General features: G+C 40.2%; 1 protein-coding gene across 1 annotated transcript; it reads left to right on the top strand.

The window, feature by feature from the left end:
• The first annotated feature begins 217 nt into the window (after nt 1-217).
• On the top strand, nt 218-10198 carry purg (purine-rich element binding protein G). Its single transcript, XM_015019614.1, has one exon. The coding sequence runs from the start codon at nt 1027-1029 to the stop codon at nt 2062-2064; it is 1038 nt and encodes a 345-aa protein (XP_014875100.1). The 5' UTR covers nt 218-1026; the 3' UTR covers nt 2065-10198.
• The last annotated feature ends 1554 nt before the right edge of the window (nt 10199-11752 follow it).

Raw genomic sequence — 11752 nt, 5'->3', positions numbered from 1 at the left:
CCGTAGCAGAGAGCAAGAGGAGGGTGTGAGCAGCTCATACACAAGCCTCATTGACAGACCCTCTTCTTGGCTCTGATTGATTGGCTGTTTCTGATCAAGTCATGCATTTCTATATCTATAGTTAGCACTGGGAGCAAGCAGAGGAGCTTGAATTTTTTTTTCTTTTCAAATTATCTGTCTCATCGATCACACCATAGTGACAGTTTTAACATGTAAAAAAATGAACATTTTGTTTTATAAAAGTTACATTTTCAGCTTTTTTCATACCTCCATTTGTGGTGGGTAAAGCAGTGTGCTGATCATGTTAACCCATTGGAGAAGAAACGGCAAGTCATTCTTACAAGCTAGTAAATCAATTTGCAGTCAATTGGTTTACCATGGCTATTTTTATGTCTTTATGATTGAAATAATTCTGCCATCGGGAGGACTGTGAAATGTTAAACTTGCAACAATGGAGATGATGATGATGATGATGATGATGATGATGATGATGATGATGATGATGATGGGATTTTTCTGAAGAATAATGTCTGTTGACGCAGAGGAGGAAAATCAGCATCCTGCTTCACATGTTCTCCTTCAGGGACATAATGTTCGTCTGAATGGAGGGCAGGAGTCGGTGGATCCCGCATTACGCTGCCATAAATCCGCGCAGTGGAGAAGAGCTGCAGTGAATGCAGCCTTCAGTCATTGCTGACGTCGCGTCTCTTTAACGGAGGGCTTCTCAGGACAGGGAGGGGCGGGGGGTGAACGGGTTCATCGGGTTCATTCCTGTATCTCAGGTCGGCTGTTCCCGGTTCCCTGTGTTAACGAGAGGCTGCGGCACAAATCGCTGATGAAACATGGAAGCAGCCCGCATCGGAGACCGGATACATTGTGTTTATTCTGGACACTGACTGGATGAGTTGATGGCTGTAAAGCACGCAGCCATTTTCAGGTGAACCTGTGCTCTTCCAGCCAGCTGTAGCCTATGTGTTGGGAATGGAGAGATCGCTTTTTCCTGTGCAGGCTGCTGCTGGAATATAAATGATGATGATGATGGCTGATGGGTGCTGCAGGGGAACGGAAAGAAGCAGGGGTAAGATCCAGTCCGATTCTCTGTCCAGACACGCGTATCCCCAGCAATACATCCAGGCTGGAGCAGCGCAGCAGGGAAATGACATTCAGGAACTGGCCTCAAAACGCGTTGATATCCAGAAGAAACGCTTCTATCTGGACGTGAAGCAGAGTGTACGCGGTCGCTTCCTGAAGATAGCCGAGGTGTGGATCGGGAGAGGGCGTCATGATAACATCAGGAAGAGCAAGCTGACTCTGTCCATGTCAATGGCTCCGGCTCTGCGATACTGCCTGGGAGATTTCATCGATTATTACGCCCGAATCGGACTGAGGGGGAACCTGGTCCAGACTCCCCAGCTGGCAGAGGAACACGGCAGCAACGGGCAGGGCCGCGGGCATGATGCTCGCAGAAAAGCGCGGGAGCAGCATGCATCTCCCACCGGCTCGGTAGGCTCCGACGATCATGCCCACCGAGTTCTCAAGAGCGAGTTCATTGAGAGAGACAACAGGAAGTACTTTCTGGACCTCAAGGAGAATCAGAGAGGCAGGTTCCTCCGCATACGACAGACCGTCAGCAAAGGCCACGGCTCCATGGGCTACTATGGCCAGGGTATCGAGCAGACCATCGTTCTGCCCGCACAGGGGCTCATCGAGTTCAGAGACGCCCTGTCCCAGCTCATTGAGGACTACGGGGACGAAGAGGCGGACGAGCATGGCCGACTGGGCTCCAGGACTCGCCTCGATAACCCCGAGCTTCCGGAGGCAGCGTCCTTTAGAGTGGACAACAAACGCTTTTACTTTGATGTGGGCTCAAACCGCTACGGGGTTTTCTTAAAAATAAGTGAAGTGCGTCAGCCGTACAGGAACACCATCACGGTCCCATTGAAAGCCTGGGCTCGATTCGGAGAAAACTTCATCAGGTATGAGGAGGAAATGCGGAGGATCTTCTCATGCCACAAGGAGAAGAGGACAGAAGACCGACAGGACAGCATAGAGCAGGAGGACTGACCTCTGGACCCTCCAGACACATGGCCCAACCTTCCACATGCCATGTTCTGTCACCACAAGTAGGCTGATTTACCAAGGGCTGGTAAACATCTACCCTGCCAAGAAGTGATCCATTCATAGCCTTATAGCAACACCTGATTCATCTACTGCTGCTGATGCACTTTAACCAGGAGCAGCCTGGGAATGATTTGGGGCTCTGTGGACTTTAACCCACATTTGCCTTTTAAATATAAGAATGCACTGTACAGCTGGTTATTAATCAAAAAAAGTTACAGTGATATGGTATTGCTGGTAATAGATGAGCTTTAGAGTTGACCATTGTTAATGTTGGCACCCTAAACATTACCTAATATTTTTGTGGCAAGCAGAAAAGTGCAGAGAAGTGCAAACTGCAACAAATCAAAAAGGTCATTATAAACATAGGATGAATATCTATATTTGAGTCAAATAAAAAGTTGAGGTGAGTTGCCTGAGAAATTTGCTGGGTTGTTGGGATATCCTGATGGTTGGGGCCTTAGGTAGTCCCAATAAGTGCAATAAATACCAGTCAATGCTTGCAGCCTCACTGACCTAGGGAAAACTATGGTGTAGTGAGATGTAGGTGTTGATCCAATGGAATAATATATTTATAATTGTCACAACAACTAGGCAAGAGAAACATTGGTGTGCCGATGCATGCTGCCAGCGAAATGGTTATCCTGGTGTTGTGACTTGTTTTGTTTTCTGATGTAGAGTTTAGTCCTTCAGTTTACTGTTCAAGTGTACATGGACAACAGAATCCTGGGTTTGACCTTGTGCTTCTCCTTAGATCAGGTTATGTTCCGATATTCTTACGTACTGTTATCAGTGAAGACATGATCTGGTCTTTGCCTTCTCATGTGCACTGAAGAATTGCAAGGCATGTTGTGTTCTCCAGATCATTAAAAGCAGAGTTCCTGGGCAGTCTTCAGTTGTGCAGACACAGTTCATTGCTGCTATGTGCACTGGCAGTTTAGCATCCATCAAAATATACCAAAACTGCACAGCAGATGTTAGGTTTTCACATTGGCAAGCTCTGGGTCAGTTTAGAGACAACTTTTGCAGTGATGCAAACCTGCAGAGCTGTCTATTGAGTGCAGAATCACTGACCAGATGTCATACCCTACACGTAAAATCCATTGGTGCTTAGAGTTGCACCACTAGTCAGTTTCAGAAAGAGAACTGAACTTGTGAGAGGTCCAGAGTGTGGTTTTTAATGAGCCAAACTATCAGTGCAGCTGTTGCTGAAAGAGCCAACAAGATTCAAAGGAGGCAAAACAAATCTATAAGTGTGAGGCTTGACTAGGTTTCTTGCAGTTAGTTTATGAAACGCAGTGTAGTCTTTGGATGATCTGATCCAACTTTGGGTGTCATTGGGCAAGGCTAAATCCATGAATATTGATATTTGAGACATTTTTTGCCATGAAGCATAAAACTGTCAAAGAAGGATGAATGTGGATTCAAAAACCACAACTTTAAATATAAAACTGTCATGAGAGATGGCAAAAGAAAGACGTAGCACAAGCAGCTACATATTGTCTTTTCAGATGTGAATTCTGCAGTTTTTCTACATCTTCTGCTAGGCACACAAACATGATCAACTGGAAGTATATCATGTAAAAACAGCCCTGGAAAACAAAAAGGAAGCCATACGTTTCTGCTGAAGACATATTTAGGCATGGTTCATTCATTTAAAAGTTGAAAATGATGCATGATAGAGGAAAGGTTTTTTAGTAATTTGCTTCCACTTCTAATGTTCAGACTACAAATAATTAGTATAAGAGACTCCATGCCACCTGGTACAGTGATACCTTTAATTACAACTTTGTGTTATTTTACCCTGAAAGCCTCTCCTTATTGAGTTTTACAACCATTTTAGGTCACATCCGTGTGTGTGGGTTTTCATTGTTCAACATGCCATCTGATGCTTCTCACACACAGGAATGCTCAGACTGAATAAGTCCTTCTTGTCATGTGGAAGATGTGTGTAGAGTGGCAATGCAGACTGATGGCTACTGCACTGAACAGCCCACACATTGCAAACAAGAACACATGTTTTATTTTGATCCAATTATTTTGATTCTGGTTTAATCAAGGTGAATTTACATTAGTCAGCTTTTTTATGTGATAATTGAAGTAGCAGCAGTGGAAAGGAGGCTAGCGCTGGATTAGACAGAAAAAAACGTCGCTTTTTATTTTCCATCTACCTGAATACATTCAGTGTCTTGCATCATGAGGACACAAATTTACATTTGTTGAACCTCAAAAAAATATATACTCATCAGCCAAGGTATTACATATACCTTGCTAGTACTAGGAGTTCATCTTGTAATCTGTGTGTTGCCTGTTCGAATCCCTGCTCCGTCTATCTCAGTCGTTGTGTCCTTGGGGAAGATGCCTCACCCACTGAGTGGGCATTTAAACTTTTGTTGCTTGCTTATCTTCCTTATCAGGAAGGTAGTTTCATCCATGCAATTGCTGCTCACTGAATATTATTTTTTGTTCCCTGAGAATTTTCTATGAACAAAAGAGATGGTTATATGGGAAAATCCCAGTAGATGAGTTGTTTCTGTAATACTCAGACCAGTCTGTCACCAACAGCCGTGTCACTGTCCTTTCTTCCCCATCCTGGTGCCCTCTTTGATCTTCAGCAAGTCATTATAATAGCGTCTAAATGCAGTGAGTTACTGCCATGAGACTGGCTCATTCATGACTTGTTTTTCAAGCTTTCAGTTCAAACAGGTCTATCTAATAATGTGGCTAATGAGTGTATACTCTTCATGCTGCAGTGGATGATGTATTCCACTGTTCACATTGTGTTTCCTTTGTAAATGTATTCGGTTGCTGGACATTTTCATGATATAGTATATAGTGTAGAGTGAGGAAATCTTTTCTTTACATCTGAAGTAAAGGAAGAATATTTGGAGCTCTCTAATTTTCCACAGTCCAGCATTTTATAATTTAAACAAGGAATCTAAAAAACACTTAGCTTTTAAAATGAGGTGAAGGACGTTTGGCAGAAGGTAAAAATGAATGTGGTTTTGTCATAACATTAAGCTCTTTTTTAATTTAGTGAATTAGATCAACCTGTTCTGTGTTGTCTTACTCTCTGTTTTGTTATTGAAGTACTTCTAAGGTTTTTCACCGCACTGCTTTCAGTGCTAACCCAGCGCTGGAGCTGGAGCTGGAGCTGGAGCCAGGTCTTACCCGGTTCTATAAAAAAAAAACATGGCAAAGAACCTACTTGGTAGCCAGAGAGCTTCTTAGAGCCACATCCTTACATCACTGTAAGCAACTCTTCCAGTCAATTTTGGATTGTGTAATTCTTTAAAAATATCAGCATTCTGACTTTGGAGCTTTCCAGTAGATTTTATTTCCAAATTGGACCATGCAAATTGTAAAAGTTGTTGCACTTAAAATCCAGACAGACATTTCTGAAGGAAGCAGCAATGCAAACAGAACTTAGGCAGGATGTTTCAACCCCCCCCCTTTTAAAATCAATATCATCTGGGAATATTGATAAAACCCAACTGACTGCTAAAAAGTAGCCCTATGCAATGCTTTGATCTCATTATATTACATATAGGAAGAGGTGAAAACATAGAGAGAGAAAAGAGACACTGAGCTTTGCTGTTAGATGAACCAGATTAAATGCTGAATTACCTCAGTGCTTTGGAACATAATTTTGTTTGCTTGTTGGTTTCCATGAACCCACCGTTGGCTGCTGAAAAAAAATTCTCCTTTCCACTGGGCCCAGGAGTTGTTGGAGTCAGTGTTGGAGCTCTCTGATGGAAACAAAAAGAACTGGTGTTATGAAACCACTGTCAGTAAATCTGCTCTGGATCAAGTATTGTGGATGGAACACAGCCATGTTAATGGTTAGGCTCACATGTTCAGACCAGTCAGAATGTCTGCTGTGCAAAATATCTTCTGATGTAGTTCATTCAGGTATATAACCAACTAACTGGCACTTTTCATTTTAAAGATTAAGTTGTTTTATTGGGCTAGTTCCTGTTGGCCCCTTTAGTCAATAAAAACTAAGGAATATTTAATGTTTGCTGCCCTTTTAGGAGGATCTGGTGAAGACTGTCAATTTATTTTCAGTAACTTGTTTTACTTTTTTATATAGAGACCTACGAGATATATCATACTTTGTATAATTCAAAGCACAATCTATTTTAGAAATTAGAAATTAATTTTCCCCAAGATAATTCTTGTCTAAACTAAATTTTAATATAAGGAATATGAAGTGTACACTGTAAAAAAATAAGCGTCTAATTTACAGTAAAATACCGGCAGCTGTGGTTGACAGAATTTTACCGTTATTTATATGGTAAAATCAACTTATGCTGTGTTTTCATTTTCTTCGAAGTTGGAGCTGGAAATAAAGGTTCGACACCTGTGATCTAGCAACTTTCACTACATTCTACATGAATGTGGCCATATTAGATAGTGAACACTGGTTGCTCTGCAAATGTTCCAGTCAGACTTTTGAAAATCTGACTTCTGATTAATAGGGGATCACATCAGTAGTAAAGTCCTGTAAAGGCAGGATGGTCATTAGTTTGGTAAAATGAGTGCTATAGTAAACACTTTAAAGAAAATCTGCACTTTTGTTGAAATTATTTCTAGCAGAAGGACCACTAATATTAGCATAAATTGACAATCACTGATCACAGCGACTATAAGCTGCACACAACCCCAGCCCCCCCATGATATTCTGCTTCTTTATTAAGATTGTGCCTGAAAGTGTCAACCTGCAGATAAATTTAGCCCACACACAACCTGCAAAGTCTTAAAGTTTTAAAAGGACCAGTTGAACCAATTAAGGGGGGCTAGTTAAACCAGCAGGCACGTCTAGAGCTGATGTGAGCTTTCGGAAATAAAGCCACCCTCAGAACCACAGGACTGAAGCAGAACTCTGTGGTCGACATAGAGAGCTCCTCATACTATGTGTTTCAGACATTTCACATACCAAAGGTTACAATAAATAAGAGGTATACTGTGTTATTTCTAATGCTTTATTTCAGTGAAGGGTATGGCATGGGTTGGTGGGGTTCAGTTTGCTATTTTGTCCATTTTCATTGTAAAAGCGGCTCATACAACCGACCCATACAGCTCTGTTCCTGGGCAGTCTTCAGTTGTAGGTCTATAGGAAAATGGTACAGTACAGATATGGTGTTACACAGCACAGTCCATTGATTGGGTGAGGGCACTGACCCTTCCATCACAACCTGAACCTGTGAAGCTCGTTTAAACTTTTATCACTATATCATTTTGCAGCTCATAAGCCAGCAGCCCTCCTTGGCTCCTTGGTCCTTTCAAAACTCAACCCAGAAAATGCTTAGTCCCTTGACTTCAATTATTTTGTAAAAGGGACTTTAGTTGTAGATTGAATACACACTTTAAAAGAAGTAGTGTTTCATAATGGGAGTGGTCTCTTTCAGCAGCATAACATTTCTGTGGAGAAATGGAACGTGGTTGGTTTAAGGAAAACAAGTTTGAGGAGACAAGCCTGAACACCCATTAGCTTCAATGACTTTAAATATTTACCACAGATTCACTGAAGACAAGAGACTGAGACTGAGTCCAAAAGATCAGATGCCAATGTTAGACAATTGGTCATAATGTTATGGCTGATTAGTTTAAATTAAGGTATTGTTTGTAGTTTTGAACAATTTGTAGATTGTAGATTGATCCAGTAAAATGATTTTTTTTCTTACCTAAAAGAGAGCCCCACAGGGTATTTTTAACTTTTTAGAAATATTTTTTGCTCAAACAGCAGGTCTTGGTCAGCCTGTCTTTAGATCTGTTGGTTTTTAACAATGGCAAGAATACACAAAAACTTAGATTCTAAATTTGGAAGAAGTTTATTAAACCAAACCATGTGCATGTATAGGGCTAACACTGATATCACAGCTAAAGGTTCAACTCTGGCCAAAGCTGCTAAGACTCATGTATGTGATCCATCCTACTTATCAGTCTCTAAACTCAATGGATAAAATTTTATATTTTTATAAAGTCTTATTATTAACATTTATTATTCATATTTTAATCAAAGGCACTTTCCCTTATAAGCTTCCTAAATAAGTAACAGAAGTCAAATTCTGTAATCTATCTAAAGATTAAAAATGTCCCTGTAACCGTCTGGTTCTTGTTTTCAGTGGACATGACGTGGATGGTTACAGGATTCTGAATCCTGAACTGCAGATCTGATGTTTTCTAGTTTGGATGCCTTAAAGGTCCATTTGAATTCATCTCTGCTCATTTTCATTTTTGTGCTTTTTATTTTTAGCAGACTGAAACATATTAAAAATAGCCAAAGGCAAAATAAAAAAGGAGCTATAATCAAAATATGTGCCATTTGTCACATCTAGAAGGAAACGGCAGATTTTTTTTAAAGGAAAACGTTAACCTTACAAAGTGTTTGTGTTCATGTGTGGTTGTGCAGAGTGATGTGAACATAGGCGTACTGAAGAAGACATTCTGCTTGTCCTGTTGTATTATGCATTTGGTTGTAAACTGGAAAATGTAGAGATATTGATGTTTGGCCTTTAAAAAAGCAACTAAGAAAAATAAAGAAAAGATGAAAAGGTATACATTTAGATAAATGTAAGACACTGGTGTGTTCTGTAGTTCTGTAAACTAAGACTTCTGAAACAAGGAAATGTTGTACTTTAGCACTTTCTTTACTGTGTACTGTATTCAGTTCAAATTTACATGTAAAGTACTGTATGAATAGTCATTACTTGCCTTGTGACATTTTAATCAATGCTACATTTAGAAATGTTATCTAAGAACATGATTTTAGAGTGTATGCATGCTAGTGGTTGGGTACCAGTGTAAAAGGATAACTATGAAAAATGGTGCTATGTAATAATGGTGCTTCTATGGACCCCAGCCAAATGCATGCATAGAGGATCTATTAAAGGATGGAAAAAAGAGAAAATGTCCTACTGCTGTTCTCAAGTAGTGCTGCTTCCCAAAGATGTTCCAAGGATTGGAAAAATCCAGCGGTCTCTTAAAATGCAACAACCCTTCAACACTGGTTTACAGTCGGACTTCTGACAGTGTGTCAAAGTTCTCTGCAAACACTCAGTGTTTTCTCTGCTTCTTATCCTTTTACAACATGTGTTCATAGTCCTCTTAGTCTGCCGGAAGATATTTTACCTAAGCAGAGAACATTTGTGTTGTACAGATTTTTGTTTATCTGAGCCTCTTGACTGAAAGCCATTGAAGGCAGGTATTTCAAATCTTATTCATATGGCATAGTATTTTTGAAACATATAGTAGTGGCAATTCTAGACTAAATTAACCAGGGAAACCATGGTGGGGCCAAAAAAACAAAAAACAAAATCAGGGCAGTATTTAATAGTTTAATACTTTTGGTGAGTCAAAGAGGCACCTTTGGCTCTGGAGCTGTAGGTTGCAGACCCCTGATCTGGTATATGAAAAGTTGGGCCAAGGGACCAATACATTCTGGTTACGGTAACACTTATCATCATAAGACATTGATCTAGTATTGTATCTCAGTAAAGGGATCAGTACAGGGGCCAGAACCAATTCTACAGGGTCACTGGCCCCTGTTGGCCCCTATCTAGAACCACCCATGCCCATAGTAAGAGATAACTAACTTCTAGGATTGGTTACAGTAAGGTTTGCCTCTAACTGCCATTCCAAACTTCCCCCCATTCTTAGCAAAAACCAGAACCAGGAATAGTTCGACCAGTCTGAGTCACTGAACATTAATAAGTACTGTAAACCAAGAGGCTCTCAAACTGTTGGGCCACCCAGTTATGAAGTGCCAAAATCCATCAGGTCTAATTATAGATGAATAAGATTCACAGACAATCTGATGACATCATTTTGTACTTTCCATTCTTCAGGTCATGTGATCAAAACACAATTTTTATGTAGCACAGTTACTGAACTACAAACATTGCAGTGTTTAAAAAGTAAAACATGTTTGAGCTTGGGAACCTTTGTGTGGATTATCGATGTAACTTGTTTGAAAGAAGAAAATGTGTACATTTGTTAGCTGTACTAATCAGTGCTCCCTTTCTGTTTCTCAGTAATTAAACGGTATCCAGCATTATCGCTACTGGTGCCACACTACTGTGTGCATCTGATGTGTGTACTTCATGCTTTTGCTGTGAGCTGTGCCAGCTGCAATGTTGAAAAAGGTTTTTATTTGTTTGTGTATTTAAAGGAAGATTTTGATGCTATTATTCATCAACTGTTCAGAACTGAGTGAAAGGGAAAGAAAATCATTTTTATTGCTTTGCTGCATAAATTTCTCATTAGAATGGCCAGTCAAATCATCCCAGAGTAAAAATATTTTCTTACCTCATAAATTCAACTTCACTGAAATTATGTTTAATACCTGCTTTAAATTTGTTGTTTTCTGAAGAGACTTTTAATCCGAGAAATTAGCATTTTTAGGACACATATTTGTATTTGAATGACTGCATACAAATTCATAGTGCACTGTGTTCACATAAACAGTTTAATGCCATTCTCTGTTGTTTGTTAGTTTACCAGTTGAATGAACTACTTCATTCAACTGGAAAGAAAGTTCTTCAAATTTTCTTTCAATTGACTAAATTTTTCTATTGGCAGAAAATAAAGGCTATTTCTATTCTATTCTATTACTCTACATAAATGGTATTATAGGTAAAACTTGAGGTGGAAAGTGCAAGATGTTGTATTTTTTGTGAGCCGAGAGTCCATCTACCCTCAGTACACCCTTGTCCTTAGTGGGGTCAGGAGGTGCTGCTGCCTATCTCCAGCAAACGTTTTGGGTGAGAGGCGGGGTCCACCCTGAACAGGTTACAAGTCTGTCACAGGGCAACACAGAAACAGACAGGACAAACAACCACACACACACACACACACACACACACACACACACACACACACACACACACACACACACACACACACTCACAACTAGGGAGAATTTAGACAGACCAATTAACCTGACAGTCATGTTTTTGGACTGTGGGAGGAAAAAATCCACACATGAACAGGGAGAACATGCCAACTCCATACAGAAAGACCCCGGGCCGGGAATACAACCCAGGACCTTCTTGCTGCAAGGCAACGGTGCTACCAACTGTCACTGTGCAGCCATGAGCCAAGAATATCTAATTAGTTTAAAGTCAGTCTAAATCAGACCAGGTTTAAATTTATTCACATTCAGTGCAAATAAACTACTATAGGCTACAGCTTACAGTTTTTCCAGCTGGACTCTTAGTTGACTACACCTTTAAAGAAATGTGGAGACCAGTCAGCACTAAATCCCAGAACATTTAGCTCTGTGTCATTTTAACAATTAACATTCTGGAATTATTGCAGATGTAGACTAGGTCATATGAGAATATTTTGGGTAATGTCTTGTGAAATTATTGTTTTTGATTCTTAAAACAATAACTGAATTTTGATCTTCCACTGTCCAAAAATATGACAGTTAAGTGATGCAAGTTAACTGCTTGCTCTCAATTGCTCCAGTGTGCGTTTACATGGTTGTTTCTCCTCAGTGTCTCTGTGTAGCCATGTGATGGACTGCTGACCTGGTTGTACCTTGCCTCTTGTCCAGAATGGTTGGAATAGTCATGAAGCCACTGAATAGTCATGAAGGAATAAGTATGGATGGATAGGCAGACGAACA

Source organism: Poecilia latipinna, unplaced genomic scaffold (genome assembly GCF_001443285.1).
Source record: "Poecilia latipinna isolate Pla-1442-1.1 unplaced genomic scaffold, P_latipinna-1.0 Scaffold2459, whole genome shotgun sequence".
Taxonomy (NCBI): Eukaryota; Metazoa; Chordata; class Actinopteri; order Cyprinodontiformes; family Poeciliidae; genus Poecilia; species Poecilia latipinna.
Note: the sequence above shows the minus strand (reverse complement) of the source record. Positions and strands in the feature narration are given on the sequence as shown.

Bases quoted from the DNA above. Each gene is read 5' to 3' on its own strand.
- purg (XM_015019614.1), top strand. From the start codon at position 1,027: ATGATGATGATGATGGCTGATGGGTGCTGCAGGGGAACGGAAAGAAGC.